Source organism: Thamnophis elegans, chromosome Z (assembly GCF_009769535.1).
Source record: "Thamnophis elegans isolate rThaEle1 chromosome Z, rThaEle1.pri, whole genome shotgun sequence".
Classification (NCBI taxonomy): domain Eukaryota; kingdom Metazoa; phylum Chordata; class Lepidosauria; order Squamata; family Colubridae; genus Thamnophis; species Thamnophis elegans.
This window is the reverse complement of record NC_045558.1, coordinates 74,626,750-74,647,287: the sequence shown is the minus strand read 5'-3', so window position 1 is coordinate 74,647,287 and position 20,538 is coordinate 74,626,750. Positions and strand designations below refer to the sequence as shown.

The 20,538-nt window shown below is 38.1% G+C and overlaps 1 protein-coding gene across 1 annotated transcript in view; it reads right to left on the bottom strand.

Annotated features, from left to right (window-relative positions):
- Positions 1 to 590: 590 nt before the first annotated feature.
- HECW1 (HECT, C2 and WW domain containing E3 ubiquitin protein ligase 1) overlaps positions 591 to 20,538 on the bottom strand; it is a 169,866-nt gene continuing 149,918 nt past the window's right edge. Inside the window, 4 exon segments of the mRNA XM_032237319.1 lie at positions 591 to 969; positions 9,960 to 10,158; positions 10,497 to 10,611; positions 12,040 to 12,186. Coding sequence (XP_032093210.1) covers positions 858 to 969; positions 9,960 to 10,158; positions 10,497 to 10,611; positions 12,040 to 12,186 — 573 coding nt within the window. The 3' untranslated portion in view covers positions 591 to 857.

The following is a 20,538-nucleotide window of genomic DNA, read 5'->3' as shown; positions in this document are numbered from 1 at the left end:
AGTGCAGGATTGTCTATATTACTTTTCTGTTAGGAAATGGAACATCAAAAAACCAAGAATTGATAAGCAGAATGAGAGAAGACAAAGAAAGTCCTGTTATTTTTGGTTATGTACAATAATTAACATGGTGCTGCCTGTTATATTACATAATAAGACATCCTTTAGTTCCCCCAAATATGTGTTTATTTAAGTAAGCATTAGCTCTTAATTATACCGCAATAGATATGTATTTTAATTTAATTTAACAGTTATTAATAATCATTACATATTCTGATTGCACTGCAGGTTAATTTTGTTGCTTTGAATAACTTATCTGTACCACATCATCTGGCCCAATTCCAACTAATCCAGTTCATATGAATTATGAGTTCACATTAAAAAAAAATCAGTTTCTCTAATGAATTTTTTCCATCTTTGTATGATATGTACAAAAATCAAGGATAAATGAATGATATTGTTGACCAACTTCAAAGGTGAAGGCATAATACAATTAAAATGGAAAGGATGAACATATAGCTTGGAATGCTTGATGAATGTTCTATTTTAATTAACATAGATAGAAGTAAACATTAACATTTGGTCAAGTGTAGAGTAACTTGCATTCGTATTTTCATTATTACTAATGGAGGTATGTGTAGATACATGGAGACCTTGTTTTCATATTGCATACAGGGTAATTGTCCATTAGGAATTAAAGATGAAAAGCATGAAAGTTAGTTCTTAAAGGAAAGTTGTTCTTCATGCACAGCTTTTATTTCTCCTGTCTTTTCCATCAGAAACAAAATACTGAAAATCAAATTCTTATGGCAGAAGGAGGGAATGATCTCATTGACAAGGAAATAATTGAATCCCTTTTTTCATTCAAGTCCAAAGGTACTAGTTTCTTCAACAGCTGTCAACAGCTTTTCACACAGCATTGAATATGATGGATAGGGTGGAAGATCCAGGCGATTGAAACAAGTATGGGCCCTGCAAAATGAAAATAATATGCAAAGCTTTAAAAACAGCATCTTTGTCAGAAATAGTCCAATGTATGTCACTTGCCTTATTTACCCTTTTAAACCTGAAAATGCAGTGAAATCACATCCTTGGGAAGGATGTTGTTTGTTATTACTGTGTAAATTAACAATGGGTTTGAAATACTATTTCTTTAATCAGAACCTTATGCACAATTTTTCTCTCCAGATTTTCCCTTAGTCACAATTTCCCATTTGAACTGTAAATATAACTCTCCCACAACTAGTAGGACAGACTGGAAAGAAAAATGTCAACAAAGGACAAGAATTAGTAACTTTCCTTTTAAGCTGTAATGATAATGCTTACTAGAAGATTGACAGTCCTGTATTTGCAGCTATAATTCTAGGCTCGGTTATCTCCTAATTCAAATATTCAGAAAGTATGTTTTCTCTCTAGTTCTCCAAATGGCAAGATGCATGAAATATCAAATTAAACTCTTGGTGATTTCTGCCATTTTGTGTAATTCCTTATGAGCCATCTAAACTGGTTAATGATTTTTAGTGTAATACAAAAGACTTGGGTGTTTTCTTTGTTCATTTTTTATTTATTTAGTTGATCTATTCATTGCTTTTTCACTATAATTGATAGTGAATTAATTGCATATATTGCATGTTTAAATATGGTTTTAAAGACCATATCTTGGGTGACTTCAGGGGCACTGTAACAGCCATACCTTTGAGGACAAACCATAACTACTATTTGTTCAACATCATAACTATAGTTGCTGAATGAATTGCTTTTAAGTGAGGACTATCTATTCTAGCCGATGGCAGTTTTGGTGAAATGCCCCCCGATAGTTTTGCTGTTTTTTTATCATTCTCTGTGATTCATTATGGATTTCATTCTCAAGAGACCAACTGCTAAGCATCAAGCATTTTTTTTGATGGGTAGCTTTCTGTGATTTCACTCCCCACTGTCTTTACAAATGTAGAAGAGTTTCTAACACAGGAAGAAGCAACTTCATCTGAACAATGGATAAACACAAACAAATGGAGGAGAGATGGAGGCAAAGAAGGGGTAAGAGAGCAGGAATTTTGAATAGACTAAGGAAAAGAAGGATAAAAACCTGTCTCCCTTCACTCTTTCTGAGTAATTTACGCTCACTCGCTAATAAGATGGATGAAATACTTCTTTGAAATAGATGCAACTCTGATTTTTACAACTCAACAGCTCTCTACTTCAACGAAACTTGACTAAATAAATCAATTGATGATAGCAGTTTGCATATACCAAGGTTTCAGATACAAAGAACAGACAGAATTGCAGAAAAATCAGGTAAAAAGAAGGGAGGAGGCCTATGTTTATATATTAACAGTCTTGGTTCAGAAATATAACTATACTAAAGAAATTCTGTGAGGTGGACTTAGAGACATTAATGATCAATTGCAAACCATTTAATTCTCCACAAGAGTTCTCATTTCTCCTAATTACTGTGTATGTTTCTCCACAAGCTTGTATAAACAATGCATTATGAACTCTAGCTGACAGATTATGAGGGCCCAGATTCACTTCTGATTGTTTTAGGAGAGTTAAATAAATCTAACTTAAGGGTGTCCTACCAAAATATTTTCAGCATGTCAATTGTCACACTAACCAATTTCGTTGTATTTATTTTGTACAGTGACAATAAAGACTATACTAGTCTACAGTATAGACTACACAGCATTAAAAGATGCTTATCGGTCTTTACCACAAGAAGCTGTGGGACACTCTGATCATTGCATGATTCAACTTTTACCTGCTTACAGACAAAAACTTAAAACCATGAAACCAACAATTAAATCAGCGAGGGCTTGAACTGAGAAGGCAAAGCTAAAGCTAAAGGCTTGTCTTGACTAGACTAATTGGAATGTTTTCAAAGATATCTCTGCAGACTTGGATGAACTCACAGATACTGTAACATCATATGTCAGTTTTTGTGAAGACATATGTGTGTCGACCAGAAAACAATGAATATACATTAACAATAAACCTTGGTTCACAGTTAAATGTAAGCAGCTACGTTGCACCAAAGAGGAAGCCTACAGAAAAGGAGATAGAATGCTGTACCATCAGGGCAAAAACTTATTAATAAAGGAGATCAGAGCAGCAAAAAGAAGCTACGCTGAAAAGCTAAAGAATCAGTTCTCAACAAATGAACCAGCAAACATGTATAAACTCTTTAAAATGTGACTGGTTACAGCAAACATCCTTCTCATGCTGAAGGAAATCAACAACTGGCAGATGACCTGAATGTGTTTTTCTGTAGTTTGAGAGAAAACTGCTGCCATCCATCTACACAATCCCCAACTCAGACACGCCTATAACAGCCAAGCCTCCTACAATTGATCCCATCCCATTAGGCCCACCACCTCTGGTGATTACAAAAGATGAGGTGCAAGGTCTATTTCACAGACAAAAGCCAGGAAAAGCACCAGACCCAGACAAGATAACTCCTTCTTGCTTAAAAGCTTGTGCTGACCAACTTTTCACCCACTTTTCACCCACATCTTTAATAAATCACTAGAGGTGAGCTATGTTCCTTCTTGCTTCAAATGCTCTATTATCATCCCAGTGCTAAAGAAACCCTCCACCAAGGAAATGAATGACTACAGACTGTTTGCTCTAACATCTGTAGTTATGAAAACCTTTGAAAGGCTAGTGCTGGCCCACTTGAAAACCATCATGGATCTGCTGTTAGACCCCTTGCAATTTGCTTACTGAGCAAATAGATTGACAGATGATGCTATAAATATGACTCTGCACTACATCCAAAGCATCTTGAATCTCCAAAGACCTATGCATGCTCCTCTTTGTAGACTTCAACTCAGCATTCAATACCGTCATTCCAGATATTTTTCTAACTAAACAAAATCAGCTAGCTGTACCTGACTACACTTGTAAATGGATCATAAACTTCCTAACAGATAGGAAGCAGCAGGTGAAGCTAGGCAAAACCACATAAAATACCCCTACAATTAGCACAGGAGCCTCCCAGGGCTGTGTGCTCTCTCCACTTCTCTTCTTTCTATACACCAATGACTGCAATTCAAAAGATCCTTCTGTTAAAGTACTGAAGTTTGCAGATGATACAACAGTGATTGGTCTCATTCGAGACAATGATGAATCTGCATACAGTCAGTAGGTTGAACAACTAGCCTTGTGGTGCAACCGGAACAATGTTGAACTAAACACACTCAAAACAGTAGAAATGATGGTAGATTTTAGGAGAAACCTTCCTATACTGCCATCACTTACCATATCTAGACAACACAGTATCAGTACTAGAGTCCTTTAAGTTTCTAGTTCTATCATATCTCAAGATTTAAAATGGACACCTACTATCAAAAACATCATCAAAAAAGCAGAACAAAGAATGTTCTTTCTGCGCTAACTCAGAAAGCTCAGGAACTGCTGATTCAGTTCTGCAGAGGAATTATTGAGTCTGTCATCTGCACCTCTATAACTGTCTGGTTTGGCTCTGCAACCAAACAAGATAGATACATACTTCTGTCTTCTGTACTTCTGTACATAATTAGAACTGCAGAAAAAACAATTGCTACCAACCTGCCTTTCATTGAGGACATGTATACTGCATGAGTCAAAAAGAGGGCTGTGAAAATAACTAGAGACCCCTCACATCCTGGACCTAAATTGTTTCAATTTCTACCCTCAAAACGAAGCTATAGGGCACTGCACACAAGAACAACTAGACACAAGGACAGTTTTTCCCGAATGCCATTACTCTGTAATTCCCACAACACTGTCAAATTTACTAAGACTGTATTACTATTCTCATCCTTCCTATTACCTATCTCCTCCCACTTATTACTATAACCTTGTTGCTTGTATCTCTACAATTTATGTTGTTTTATTTGTTTCCTAGTATGATTTGATTGCTTATTAGTAACCTATGACTATCACTAAGTGTTGTATCTTATGATTCTTGATGAATATATATTTTTTTTATGTACACTGAGAGCATATGCATCAAAGACAAATTCCTTGTCTTCAATCCAGAGGTGGATTCCAGCTGATATGCACCACTACGGGCATACCGATACCAGAAATTTGCTGTACTTTTGTGTACCTGTTCCACAACAGTGTGCCCATGCCCCCGTACTGGTATGCTCCCCCGCCCTGCCCCCATTTGCAAGGTGCTTCTCAAAGAGAAGGAAGCGAGGGTGGGGCTTCTTCAGAGGACCCGAGGCAAGAGCAGTGTTGAAGCCCTCTCTGAAGCAGCTGGAATAGGTACGCATGGGTCGGAGGGGGGGGGGGAGGAATTCAAACTTCATCCTCCTGGTGCAGTGTGGGGCTTTGAGCAAAGGTTGGAGTGAAGGGCCCTGGCTTGCTCATGCTCTCTCCCTCGTTCCCTCCTCCCTCGTGTAGTTTGATGCAGGCTGCAGTCAGTGAAGCTGGGCACACACACATACCGAAGTTGGATTAGATATCTCTTCCAATGGCTTGAAAACAGTTCCTCTGCCATTCCCCCAATTCCCCTGCTGCTTCCCCCATTGCAAATATAGCGTGCTGTCTGGGTGGGAAATGCCTGGTACGCAAAAAATAATGGGGCTGAGGGAAAGTCTGTGTGCTACAGCATGGCCCTTTGCCTGGCTTCCTGCCTCCTCCTTTGGTCTCCTCAGTGCTCACTTGTGCTTTCTCTTCCCAAGTGTAGTTTGATTGCAGGCGAAGCCACGTTGCCTTTTCAAACCTGTAGTCAGTGAAGCTGGGCTGGATTTTTACATAGCTTTATCCAGTTGTGTGTGTGAGAGAGAAATGGATGGGGGTCTGGGAGGAAGTCCCTCTTCCCTGACAGCTGGATAAAAATATGCAAAAATCCAGCCTAGCTTCACTGATTACAGGTTTGAAAAGGCAATGTGGCTCTACCTGCAATCAAACTAGACTGGGGATGGAGAGCACCGTTCTTTCGGAAGGCACCGATCAGCTCCCCTCCGGCTTCTCTGCCTCTCCTCTCACCCCAACCTGCCAGCAGGAGATGAGTGGGTGGCCTTTATTGCATTCTAGGCATTTCCCACCCAGACAGCATGCTGCATTTGCAATGGAGGAGGTGTTTGGGGAAGGCAGCAGGGGAATTGGGGGCAGGGAATGGCAGAGGAGCTGCTTTCAAGCCATTGGGAGAGAAATCCAATCCAACTTCTGTGTGTGTATGAGTGAGAGAGAGGGGGGGGGAGCGAGGGAGAGAGGGAGGAAGGAAGGAGGGGAAAGGAGAAGAAAAAGAAAAAGAAAGAAGGAAACGTCTTTCGCAGAGGAGAAAAACAAATGCTGTTGCTTTAAATCGGAACTGAGCATGCCTGGCTGTGGAATTCTGGGAGTTCACAAGTCCTAATGCTTATAACTTTAAATTGAAATGTGCAGGGAACAAAAAATTGGTTAAATGGTTATATGCTATATGGTTTTATGTTTTCGAAGTTTTAGGGTTTGTGCAATATGGGCTTTGTTTCTAAAAGGGTTTGGATGATTCCCTGCTCGTGAATGGAACCAAGCTTTTTCTAGGGTCATTATCTCATTATCTCTATCTGACAGGAATGTGGAATGAGCCTCAGACAGGTTTCTTTGTTAGCAGAAAGAAAGAAAAACAGTACAGCAATTTAGGAGTAGAAGGCTACAGAGGTCATCTAGTCCAACCCCCTGCTGCAGCAGGAAACCTTACATTGTCTGGATTATTTTGGAGCCTCTAACAGAGAGGAAAATTGCCAGAAAGGAGAAGGAGTTTACTATGCAGAAGAAGGCAGCGATAGTCCTTGACGTATGACTACAATTGAGCCCAAAATTTTGGTTGCTAAGCAAGAGTGTTGTTAAGTAAGCTTCACCACATTTTACCAAATCCATGACATTTCCTGGTGAGTGCCATCAAGTTGGCCACTCCCACCCAGTCATGACTGCTGAGCCACTCCCACAAAACAGAACACACCTACAGAATAGGTTCTAAAACAGTAGTTCTCAGCCTTCCCAATGCCGCGGCCCTTTAATACAGTTCCTCATGTTGTGGTGACCCCCAACCATTAAACTGGTGTCTCGGTTCCTAAGACCATCGAAAGTATGTATTTTCGATGGTCTTAGGCGACCCCTGTGAAAGGGTCGTTCGACCCCCAAAGGGGTCCCGACCCACAGGTTGAGAACCACTGTTCTAAAAAATTTAGAAACCCACCACTGCTCCAATCACACTTGGCCAATAAATTATTCTATTCTATTCTAAAAGTACAAATGGTGCCGAATCTATAGAAAATAGGATTACATTTAGCCAAAGACAATAAGAAGACACCATATAGCCTAGCACAGGAGTCTCCAAACTATGGTCCATGGCTACATCTGTCCCTCTGGAAGGTTCCAGTCTGCCAGCCCCTCCCATGGGCTGTGCTTTGATCCTTTCCAAACAGCAAAGGGAGAAAAAGCAGGGTTGTATTCATCACTGTTTAGAAAGGAAGATAGGATTCCCTCAATTTTTGTGATGGGGTGGGGATGAGGTTGTGAGCCAACTGAAAGATTGCTGGAAGCGGAAGGGGAAGCATAAAATTTGCTCTGGCTTTGAACCAGCTGGAGGGTTGCTTCCTTTGCTGAGATGGTGTGTATGATTCAAAATCTCCTTTGGATTTTCTCCCCCTACAAAAAAAGCTCCATCTGAATTGGCTCAGGGTTGGCCAGATGAGGAAGAGGAAGCTTGTGTAGGTGGGGGGGGGAGAGGAGTGATCTGGACTGTCCGGGCACTGGCCTCATCAAACATAGCTTCTCTCTGCTTTTATGTTTGCTAATATTTGACATTTTTCTCATATAAGCATAGCATTGTTTCTTTGTAAATGTTGCCTTTCTTTTTTGCTGTTGTTGTGAAGCATATCATATTGAGCAAAATAAAACACATTCATTCAATTAATTTTTATTGCTCATTTATAAAATAGATTTTTCCCCTACCCCTAAAATATTTGCAATGTGTCCAATTTGTTTCAAGAATATTAAGCCTGTTTCTAATTATTATTTTTATTTATTAAATTTATATGTTGCTCATCTTACTGCCCAAAGCAACTCTGAGTAGCTTACAACATAATAAAACATATCAATATAAAAACAATTATGAATATTAAAAGATATTAGTATTATAGTATTAGTATTATAAATTAAAATTACAATAAAAATTGCCTTGTGTTGTTAATATGTATGAATAGGGTGATAAGAAATGGAGCTAACCAACCTTCGTTTTACTTTTTTAAATTGTGGGAATTAAATCACCTTTAGATGCCTTGTCTTGTGTTAATTGGGCTATAGATATGTTAGTTATAGACATAAATGACAATCCCGGAGTCGCTACAAGAGGGAGATTTATCTACTGTTTTCAAGATAGGGCCACAATATAGCTACGGTTCATCTACTCTATGAAGGACTGATTGATTAAGTGCCAAACCAAGTGGAGTTCTTATGTTTTGCCTCCAAAGTTAAGTTCTTCCAATTCCATCATGCAGCCTGCATTTTCTTTAAGTTATTAGATCAAAAGGTCTTTATAATTTCCTTAAAAATGAATTTATCACATTTAAAAGATATTTTTTTTACCCTTGATGCAATCATTATTTATATCAAGGTTTAAACTTTTTATGGGCATAAACAGCATTGGCTGATAAAAATCTTGTCCAAGGGATAACTGACTGATAGTGTGACACTACCTAGTCAATGAAATCAGCTAGGCAGATTTGCTTGTGTATCTGAAGCATGGGCTGTAAAGTCAAGAGCGTAGACAACAATTTAGCCAAACCTTGAAACCATTAGTTCCATACTTGCTTCTTTGTTGTAATGTCAGTAAGGCAAGGGGCTACTTCTAATGAGTCAAGATTTGTTTTAGAATAAAAAAAATAGTGGAAAGTGATCACTATCATCTTGAATTTCAATACAGAAGTAAGCTATAAAATGAATAAAGCTCCAGATAATCATGCTATTATTAGCTATTCTAGCCTATTAGGGCATCAGAATATAAGCTCCCCTTTTAAACCACCCTTTTCATTAAGTCTGTCTAGATCTAAACTGTCCAAATGTTGAGCTAAATGAAATCCTGCAATGTTATATTTAGACTGAATGGCTGGTAAACAACCATGTCAGTTTTAGGGAGCATTGGTTGTTTAAAATAAATTTGCAAAAGAGTGTTAAACTGAACAATACTTGCATTAAAGTAATCAGCAATAATAATTATAGTGTCTGGGTACTGATATATGTAACTCTAGCTGAGCATTGATGATTTCTCCCACCTTGGATTTCTAGAAATCGAAGTATAGGCCAACACATGATTGTAAAATGTGAGGTTTTAAGTTTGAATGACAAGAACTACGAGTATATTTTAGAAACAATTTCAATACTTTAATCTGTTTTTTATAGGACCAGGATTACTTTTAGGCAAATTGGGATGGTATGACTTTAGAAAATAAAAGAGCAGCAATTAATTTATTTTAATTTGTTTACTATTAATTTATTAATTTGTTTAATATTTTTTAACCAGCATAATAGTAGAATTTGAATTCCCTGCTGCAGCGAACTACTTTCTTTGCTGTTTTTTTAGTTATTCTAGATTGTATATCATGGTATTCTACTTTTGACTCTATGCAACCTTAAAAGTCCATGCAAATGACAAAAGAAAGAATGGCAAAACAAGAAACCACATAGGAAAGAAAAACTTGCTTTAGTTGACTAAGATTTGTCAACATTTTATTATTTGTTATTCTTTATGAACCTGAAATGAATGTCTCTCCTGCATCATTTTGGATCTGATGTTCTTTTTCAATTTTAGCCTATCTTTTCTATAAAACAAAATAATTAGGATGTCACTTTAAAGCAGTCTTAATATGAAAAATTGGAATATTCAAAGATGCTGTCAAATAGTCTTGTCTTTAATAAAAATATGAATCATGTGATTTATACCAACTATACCAACTATGAATGATGGAATATTATTTTAAGATGAAACACACCTGGGTAGTGATGTTATTTTACCCCATTTCTCTATACAGAAGCGCCGTAGTCCATTGCTCCCTCGAAGGGCTGCAAAGCCTTCATAAGGGACACTAGATGTTCCAGTAACAAACTGCAGCAACCGTAGTCTTTGCTCATTGTTGAACCTTTCTACTGCAGCCCAGAACCATCGTATTACTATATGGCCATCATGGTAACCTAAAAGAGAAGATGGGTAAAAGACAAATGCATTAGAACCAGGGAAAAAAGACAAAACTGGATGTGAAGATGAACTAAACATTATATTTTGCGTTATCTAGTCATATCTGCCCAAGATATGTGTGTTTTTTCCACATTAGTTTTATGTAATTGCTGATATATCTGAATTAAGCATATCCAATATGTATATAAATGGTATAGCTATTACACATATAAACCAACCTACAATCTATAAAAGTAATTTGACACATACTTTGTAGAAATGGGGCAGAATTCCCAGCATTAACAGGACTTAATGAAATGCAAAAATGGCAAGGAAAAGTAATTGCAATGTTTACCACCCCGATATTCTGTGTTATTGCGCCAATCATTAAGGTCGATTTCAGCTGTGCCAGCGATTACCAATTCTAGTTCTCTAGCATCAAAAACTGAAACAAGTCTTGAGTCCACAACCTGAAAAATAAAGCACACATGCTAGCAATAAATGCAAAAATGTCAAAAGACTCAATATTTCATACAAGCTAGGTATATTTGCAAATTTGTGAAAGGTGGTTTCCAATTACTAGATATTTGAATGATACACATACGCACACATGCACACACTCACACACCCATGTATTCTTTTAATGTATCTACTCACCATTGTCTGCCATTGACTTAGCAATAAATGGTAACACCGATCAATTACTACTCAATAAAATGTATTAGTTTTTTTGATACAAAAATGCTGATTATTTGAAATATTACATCATAGAATATTTTTTAAAAAATATTATATCAGTAGAAAAGAATAGTGGAGGAGAGCCAATTTAATGTGGTGGTGAAGGTTCCCGGGTAAACCAGGAAAATGTGAGTTCAAATTCTGTCCTTGGGTCAGCCCATCTCTCAGCCCTAGGAAGGAGGCAATGGCAAAACAGTTTCAATTATTTTCCCAACAAAACTGCAGACTTCTCATAATGTTACTGAAATGTTGGAGCCAAAATTTCCCTATTTTTGTTGGGGTTTTATGTCTGGGGAGCAGGGGAGTGTATCACATTGTCATGGATAACAAGGTTTAAGATGAAAATCTTCATTAATTAAAAAAAAACAGGAGAAAGAGCAGAAAAACTGGACAACTAAAATTTATGGCTTTGATTTAAGCTGCCAATTTTCTATTGTTTATAAAATGGGACTTAGAAATTGTGCAAAAACTTCCAAATTGGTAATTAGTAATCTCATTTAAGGCAGTGGTTACTAGCTCCTGGGCTGCGGCCCACTACTAGGATGTGACCTGTTTGAAACTGGGTCGCAGGAGAGATGGGCAAGGGCATGTACATGAAGCTCCATTCACATCAACAGAGGGTGCTTACGTTCATGTGTGGAGCTTCATGTATGCGCCCTTCACTCATGAGAGTGGAGCTTCACATAGACATATGCATCTGCCACTCATAAACACCCAACGCCAGATTGCTAAACTAGAAAGATTGGGGACTGCTGATTTAATGGATTTGGGCCCAGGAGCAAGGAAAATATTACAGCAATGGACAATATCAGAATTTCTGTGAAAGTTTATAGAGGGAAATTAGATGATATATAGGCACAACTCTTTACTTTGTTTTCATTTTAAAAATGGAATTTGCACTTCTATTTTTCATAGGTTTGCTATCAAAAACTGGTAAAATAGAAGTGAAAATTCCATTTCTTAAATGAAAATAAAGGTATATAACCATGCTATGTCTAAATAATGATAGATCTTCCACTTATAATGATGCTTCCTATTAAGATTTGAAACCACTACTAGAACAGTTAATTCTTTATCCTTTTTGTATTGCATTTGCTATAATTGAAATGCCCTTATGTTTATGACACTTCAACTCTTATTTGATAAAATATGATACATACTTCGTAGAAGCCACGAACTAGTGCCTCGGTTTGTTGAACAACCCCTCTTTCTACTCGCCACTTAACCATTCTTTCAATATACTCCTTCTTGTTCTTTTCAGTTACTTGCGTATTTGCACCTCCAGATTTCAACTCTCTTTCTGTTACCTAGGAAACAAATCAAATAAGCAAAATATAAATATTGGGCAGGAATATAGAAATTACCTTGACAACTAGTACTTTTAATGATCAGTGTTGCTCAAAAGAGATATTGCCTGAGATATCGTTATGCTGTTTGATTTGATTTCTTGTTGTGGATGTTTATGTTTTTACTATACACCATAATGAACTAATTTATTAAAATTGGAAGTATGGGCATATGTTAGAGATATTGTGTACAGAGTTCCAGGCCACTGAAGAGAAATTCTATTACAACAACCCACTTTTGTGCACATGGCTAATTGCGGGAGTTTAGTGTAATACAGTAATGGCTCATAACTTATTTGCTTTCTAATCAGTATTGCCTTTAAAATTGTATTAGTTATCTGAGCCAGCAATATTTAAAATGGATATGTTGGTGGTTAAAATATGTAACAAATTATCTAAATCCTCATTATTTACCTAAAAAGTAGTTTTCTGAATAAAGCAGCCAAACCCAATTTTTACAACATTTTATTTAAAAAAATTCCATCTAGATCAAACAGAATTCTTTATTTGGATTTTTTATTAGTTTCAATATTTTTATCAGTCTTAACATTCCAAAACTACTGCATTTCTCAATTATTTTAATTTAGCTTTAGTTAAATTGTATTATTTGGCGCAGATTCCTAATTTTCCAATATCCAAGAGATAAGAAATATTAATCTATCTGAAATTTTAGTAGTTGAGTTATATGCTATCTTTTGACTAATAAATATTTGATTTATTTAGATTCAGATACATTCAGGTTTGAGAACTGCATTCCTGTTGATAATGCTATGACTTGTTTTAATTAATCAACTGCCATAAATCAGAATTTGGAAAAGCAGGAGGCAAAAGAGAAATGTATCTGAATCTGGCTGTTCGCAAGTTTGTTCCAATTGATATGTTTTGAGCAGCTGTGGTTGACTGGAAGGTGGACGGTGGCAGGGGAAAGAATAATTACAGAGTTAAGAACTGGGAAATGCAAGGGTTCCCCCCCCCCCTTTCGTCCTTTTTTTTCCTCTGCAAAAGATTAAGATGGCCCTGGCTTATCTTCCGGTCTCACAGTAATTGAATTAAATTTAAGGTGGACCAGAACCTCAAAATAAGACTTGTATAACAAACCGCAATTTTGGAACTTGACATTAAGGAAGAACAAAAGACAAAAATGGCTCCCATTCCTCTTCCCCACAGCAGCTGAAGTAGATAAATTTAAAGTGGATCAGAACTCTGAAACAAGAACTGTATAACTAACTGTAACTTTGGAATTGGACATCATGGAAAGCTGGGAATTTGAAGAATTACATGAAATTATAAAAAATATGCATACATTATTAAAATCAAGCCTAAATAGAATTCTGAACCCAGAGAAGCATATATCTAAAGAAGAATTCAAAGAAGAAGGGGGGCAAGACAACGAAGGGGTAGAAATGGAGGGAAATAAAAAGCAGAGAAAAAACTCTTGAGACTCTCTCAAGACTCCAATTAGTCTTGGCCATGGTATAGGGAAAAACTGTAAAAAGAGGAGGTGTCCCAACAAAAGGGAATAAAAAGCAGACAAAAGAGGTTGAGGTTGTTAGTGGCATAAGGAAAATTGAAGTAGGAGGTTTTACCCCAACAAAGAGAAATATAAAATATTCTTTTGATGGTGGCCTGGGGAAAATTTAAGAGAGTGGATGTGTCAAAACAAAGAAAAGAGAGAAGACAGGAACAGAGAAGTGGGACAAAAGGCTTACTAGGAAAAAATAAGACAACTAGAAACTTTTATATGGGAAAATATAAAGCTAAGATAAGGGGTTTTATTACTAAATATGACAATAAAATGGAGTTGCTAATTGGTTGAATATAATAATGGAAAGATAATTAAACAAAGGTTAAAATATATGGAAAATGGATTAATATAAAACTGATATGGGGAAGTTGTAAAGCAGAGGTTTATGATTCACTTTCATACATGATAATTAAACTGAGTTGTGAATTGACTGCATTTGACAATAGAAGAACAACTAAGCATGGGTTAAAATATATGAAACATGGACATATATAGAATTTTTAAGATGATGAATAAAGTAAATGTTTACCGCTGTTATTCTACATAATAGATTAAGGAAATTGTAATGAACATTGAGCAGCAAGGATTGTCATTTATAAACAATTAAGGGTAATGTAAACTAAGATATGGAAAATGGAGAAGGAACATGAAATACACCTGCAATGGGAAATTATTGAGATGTAAAGACAGAATCACTAACTGGGGGGGCATGTAAGGATGTATAATTATATAAAGATAATGATGAGAATAGCTGGGAATTGTAGCCAGGTCTACATCTCAGCCAAAATTAGGCTTGGGGTGTGTGTGTTAATGACTATATCAGAGGTGGGTTCCTATCAGTTCGCACCTATTCGGTAGAACCGGTTCGTCAAATCTACCGAATCGGTTAGAAGAGGTCCCACCAGTGGACCCGGAAAGCAGGCCACACCCACAGAAGAGGCTCCAATTTTTTTTGAAACCCACCACTGGTCCTTGGATATGATTATTCTACACTATCATGCTCATATTTATAAAACTCAGTGCCTCTGTGAAAGGTAAGGATGACTACTGCGTTTGTGGTGCAATCAGAACATTGTGTGTGTTGAAGTTGTTTTAACACAAACCAAAGATGCCTTTTAAAAAACAAGTTTACATCATATTCTTATGCATGCCAGTGCTGTGTGTGAGGTAATTTAAGGTGGTTCTGACAAGTGTCGTCGGCATCTTTATATCCCGTCACATGGGTGGCAAGCCACTCCCATCCAGTCACATGGGTGGCAAGCCACTCCCACAAAGTAGGCCACACCCAGAGAGTAGGTTCGAACAATTTTTGAAACCCACCACTGGACTATATGTATGTATTTGTGTGTGTGTGTGTGTGTGTGTGTGTGTGTGTGTGTGTGTGTGTGTATACATACATGCATACATACATACACATACACACTCACACACTTTTTTGTTCTATTTTGTTCTAATTTTTTTAAAAAGGAGAATACATGTTTAAATTAAATATGTATATTAAAAAGGAATTATAAATACCATTAACATAAAATGGAGCTTGCTCAGAAGCTGAAATACACCAAGTAAATGAGATGAAGAGTGGGAAATAGAGGAGAAAGGGCAAGTGGGGGGAGAGGAGGAGAGAAGTGAGGAGTGGAAAGGGGAGAGAAGAGAAGGAGAGAGGAAGGGGAAGTGGAGAAGGGAAGGATGACAGACGGAAGAAAGGAGGTAGGGAGGGGGAGGAGAAAGGGGGAAGAAAGTGATGGATAAGGTACAAATATGATATATGGAGAGCAGAAGAGCCAATTGTCTTTGGGAGTTGATGATAAGATGAATCAATTTACACATTTAATAATACAATATGATGTTGACTATGTTATAGTATACATGTCATTATATGATATGAACATGAAAAAAATGAAAAACTTTATAACAAAAAACCCAAATCCTGACCAGTGGTGGGATTCAATTTTTTTTTACTATTGGTTCCGAGGGCATTGCATGGTGGGCATGGTGTAACATGATGGGTGTGGCAGGAGAAGGATACTTTAAAATCTCCATTCCTACCCCACTCTAGGGGAAGTTTACTGCAAAATCCCCATTTCCTCTCAATCAGTTGGGTTTTGGGAGGCAGAGAATTAGATGGGGGTAAGGCCAGTAAGAGGTGGTATTTACTGCTTCTCCGAACTATTCAAAATTTCTGCTATCAGTTCTCCAGAACTGGCCAGAACCTGCTGAATACCACCTCTGATCCTGACATAAATAATACCAGTGATGATTGTAAAGACAATTAAGCAAATGAACACAGTACTTGTCTATCCTTATTTTATAATACTGTACTTGCTGTTTGTTGTTCTCCTATCAGAGGTGGGTTTCAGCCGGTACGGTAAAGTATGCCCGTACCTGTTTAAAGAATTTTCCTTCTGGAGGCACAGTACCGGAACAGCCGCTTCCCTGGCCTTCCCCCCCCTGCCCGCTTACCCCCCCACCCAGTCACTGCACACTCGCTCACCCCGCCCGTCTGCACCATGCCTGTCTACTTACCTGCCCGCCGCTCACTGACTTGCTGGTCATTGATCGAAGTTCAAAGAAATCCAGTCATTTATTAGGATTAACATTTTGGCATGTTCTTCTGCGGAGCTGAAACTGATTTTCGGTTAATAGCCTCTTATCTTTATGTCTCGCCTCTCCTCAGTCTGTGTCATAAATCACATCCACCAACAAGGTGCTGCAGCAAGCTGTGAACTTTGCACCTCACACGCCTGCTGTAGAAGTTTGAGATCGGTTTTGAGTCTCGTGGTTAGGTCGCTTGCTGGTTGGTCTAACTAGAAAGTTCCTCCCCTCTGGAATGTGCTTTAATACAAAATTGAAATGGTTGAAGTATTGAGCCCATGTTTGGGTGATAGTTTCCAATGGGTGCTGAGCGCCTCCAGATTTTTGTGGTCAATCCAGACTTCGAACAGTTTATGGCCCCTTCCAACAGTTGTCTCCAGGTTAGCAGTGCCCATCTCACCACGAAAGCCTCTTTTTCCCATGCGGCCCATCATCTCTCTGTGTCTGTGAGCTTGTGGGAGGTGTAGGCTTCCTTGGTTGTTTCTTTGCAGTAGCATCGCTCCCACTGCCATGTCTGCCTGGATCACAAAGGGTTGCTCGGGGTCAGGATGCTTTACACTGGCTCCTTTGCAAACATTTGTTTTAGTGTTTCGAACGCCTCTTGGCAGGTTAGGTCCCACTGTAGAGGTTGTCCTGGGCTCCCTGTCTTCATGAGGTCTCTCAGGGGTTTGGCAATCTTTGCAAAGGAGGGGTTGAATTGCCTGTAGAAGTTCACGAACCCTAGGAAACTTTGTAGATGTCTGCGGCTGTGAGGGGGTTGCCAGCCTAGGACGGCTTGTACTTTGGCTGGGTCCATCTCTATTCCCTCATTTGACACTCGATAACCGAGGTAGTCTAACCGTGCACGGTGGAATTCACATTTTGATGCCTTGCCGTACAGGTTGGCTGCCAGAAGTTTTTTTCAGTACTTGGTGGACCAGGGATATGTGGTTGTCCATGGTCTCAGTGTAGATGACGATGTCATCCAAGTAGACGAGGATCCCCTTATAGAGGTGCTTGTGCAGCACCTCATATTAACTGCATAAATACCGCTGGGAAAGGCATAGCAGTTTGGATGTCTGGAGCTTTGATGTCTGGAGCTAGCCGCATTACTCCAGATGTAATCAGTTTCTCTCTTCAGTCATGGTTGCCTGATTTTCCCTCCAAGCACCCCAAATATCGGGAAGTGATTGGAGAGCCCGGGATTCAGGAAACCCAGAAATCTTGACAGATTTTAAAAGTCAGTTTCGGCTCTCTGTGAAGTTTCCAAAAGATGACCTAATTAATTTAGGTTCAAAAGAAATCCAGTCATTTATTAGGATCAACATTCTGGCATGTTCTTCTGCGGAGCCGAAACTGATTTCCAATTAATGGCCTCCGATCTTTAGCCTTGTGTCCCCCCTCCTCTCAGTCTGTGTCATAAGTCACATCCACCAACGAGATGCTGCAGCAAGCTGTGAACTTTGCACCGCACACTCTTGCTGTAGAAATTTGAGATCCGACTCTGGTTGAAGGTATGCATAGAATTCTCCCTCCCTTTTCATTCCAACTTGATAATAGTCATGGAAATGCTTTACAAGCTGACACTCGCAAAACTGCCTTGCACCAACCTGGCCTGCCCATAGAAAAGCTGCCACTTTTATATGGGCAGGTTGGTGCACGGCAGCTTTGTGAGATTTTGTGTGTTTATTTCTGTAATGAATTCACTACAGAAACACACAAAATCTCGCAAACCATTTACCAACCTGCACACTTAAAAGCAAGGACCAAGTGGCACTCGGCCGGCGGTTTCACATGGAGGTGGTGGCAGGAAGCTAGCTGGAGCCTTGCCTAGAGCACAGGATCGCATGGCGCTTGGCTGAGGCCTTTCTTGCCACCCCATCCACCCAGTCCCCAGCCTTGCCTAGCTTGTAAGCTGCCTCGGCTCCATGCCAGGTGGGTCTAGCTGACTAGCTTGTCCCTGTGTCCCTCAGTCCAGCTTACCTGCAGCCTGGTCACCTGCCTGCTGCCTGCATCCTTCACATCGAAGAGCAGCTGATTCTGCCTGATGGTAAGCTACTGGGTTTTTTTTCTTTATGCTTTTAATGTTTTTTTAAGGATATTTTATTTATTGTTTTCAGAAAATGTTTTTTTAATTGTTTTTAGGGAATGTTTTTTATTTATTGTTTACAGAATATGTTTTTTTAAATTGTTTTTAGGGAATATTCTTTTTATTTATTGTTTATAGAATGTTTTTTAATTGTTTTTAGGGAATGTTTTTTATTTATTGTTTACATAATGTTTTTAAATTGTTTTTAGGGAATGTTCTTATTATTTATTGCTTTCAGAACATGTTTTTTTATAATAAATGTTATTGCTTTTTGGAAATATTTTATTTGTAATGCAATATGTTGCTTTTAAATGAGCAGTTTGGTGAACGGTTTGTGAGATTTTGTGTGTTTCTGTAGTGAATTCATTACAGAAATAAATACACAAAATCTCACAAAGTTTCCTTGCACCAACCTGCCCATATAAAAGCAGTCACTTTGAGGCACATAAAATTTATGCGAGCTTTGCGAGATTGTGTTTCTGTGTAATACCTTGTTTTTGAGGTAATTTTGAGGCGGTTGCTTCTTGCAGCAATAACCTTTTATGTGACTCCATGGCTGTTTTCATATATTGAGTTTCGTGCTGCTTTGTGAGCTCCTGCAGTTTGATGGGTTTTGATGGTTTCTGATTTCCCTGCTTTTATTTTCTTGTTTTCCTTGGTTAATCTTAGTCCCAGGTCTTTTGTCTTTCCTATTCTGGGGGTTAGTTCTGCCAGGAAACAGGAAAAGGGGAGTTCCAGGTGAGCTATTTTTAGCCTTTGTCTTAATGGGTGTTCTTAAAATTTACCTTTCAGCTGGTGTTTTGGTCTGGTGTTTTCTTAAAGGGGAAACCACTGTTTTTTGTAGTTTCTGTTCTGTGAACTTTCTGGCACTGTCCTTTATAACTTCCCACAATGCCTTGATGGTTTTTATTCCAGTGGCTTTGTCTTTCCTGTCTTTAGGGTTAGGGGAATAATTGGTTTCATCTGTAGTCTTTTGGGGGAAAACTGTTATTCTTTTGGTATTTTCCTGGTGCTGTCATTGTGTGTGTGTGTGTGTGTGTGTAATGTCTCGCAGTTATCTACACATTAATAATGATCAAGTATTAATAATATTTGCTTATAAATTTTAGTTACCTTTCCTTACATAATTGATGTTTTCTTTCATACTTTTAGATTTATAACTTCTGTTTCTGTTAATTAGCCATTGATAAAACAAATCCCATGTGAAAAAGTATTCGAAGCCTTCTTGTCAATTTATTCATTCCTGCACATTCTAATATTTATTCATTTTCATATCTTTGTTTTTCCGCTTCTGTGGAAAAACAATTCCAGCAGCTGTTATATGTGTAAAATCAAATATGTATTGTATTCCCTTTGAAGTATCCAACAAAATATTTCTGGTTTTAAATCCATATGTTTATTTACCATTGTTTCTAACCATGACACCACGAACTCTTGAATAGCTACTTGGTCTGTCCTAAGTACTGAACCTAATTCATATATTCCTGTTTTTTGAACTGAAGAATAAATTTCAGAAAAAGAAATCTGTATTGCTCTGTGAATCTACCTATGACATTCATTCTTCTTCATCTAACTTCTTAGATGATAAAAAACTATATCTTTCCTGTTTGTTGGGGGCCATCCTTCCTGAAAAGACTGTACATTGTTGAGTGAAAACCGAGGTTCCTTCTGTTACCTATAGTCCTCAGCTTACAACCACAATCAAGTCCAATATTGTTTTATTTCTTTTGCAGTTAGTTTTATTTAACATGATGAAGAAGAGGCAACAGAGTATGACTGCTTTCTTCTCCAAAAAACCAAGAGAGGAACAATCAGCTGATCCACAACAGTCACCAGTACCACAAGTGCCAGCACCATCATCACCAGCACCAGCACCACTTGAAGTCGGAGAAAGCAGCAAGTCCATTTCCTCCACTGAAGTTCCAAAGCCTCCTGACTGCTGGAGTTTGCAGCAATACAGAAACTTCAAGGAGAAGTATGATGGACTGGAAGAATCCAACAAAAAGTTAGGTTGTGAGTACTGTGCGAAACCCATGTTCTCATTAGAGAAAGATATTCATGTTTCTAGAGAGTGGAAAAATTTCCAGATTGTGACAGCAGGGACAACTAAGGAGAATCAGCAATCATC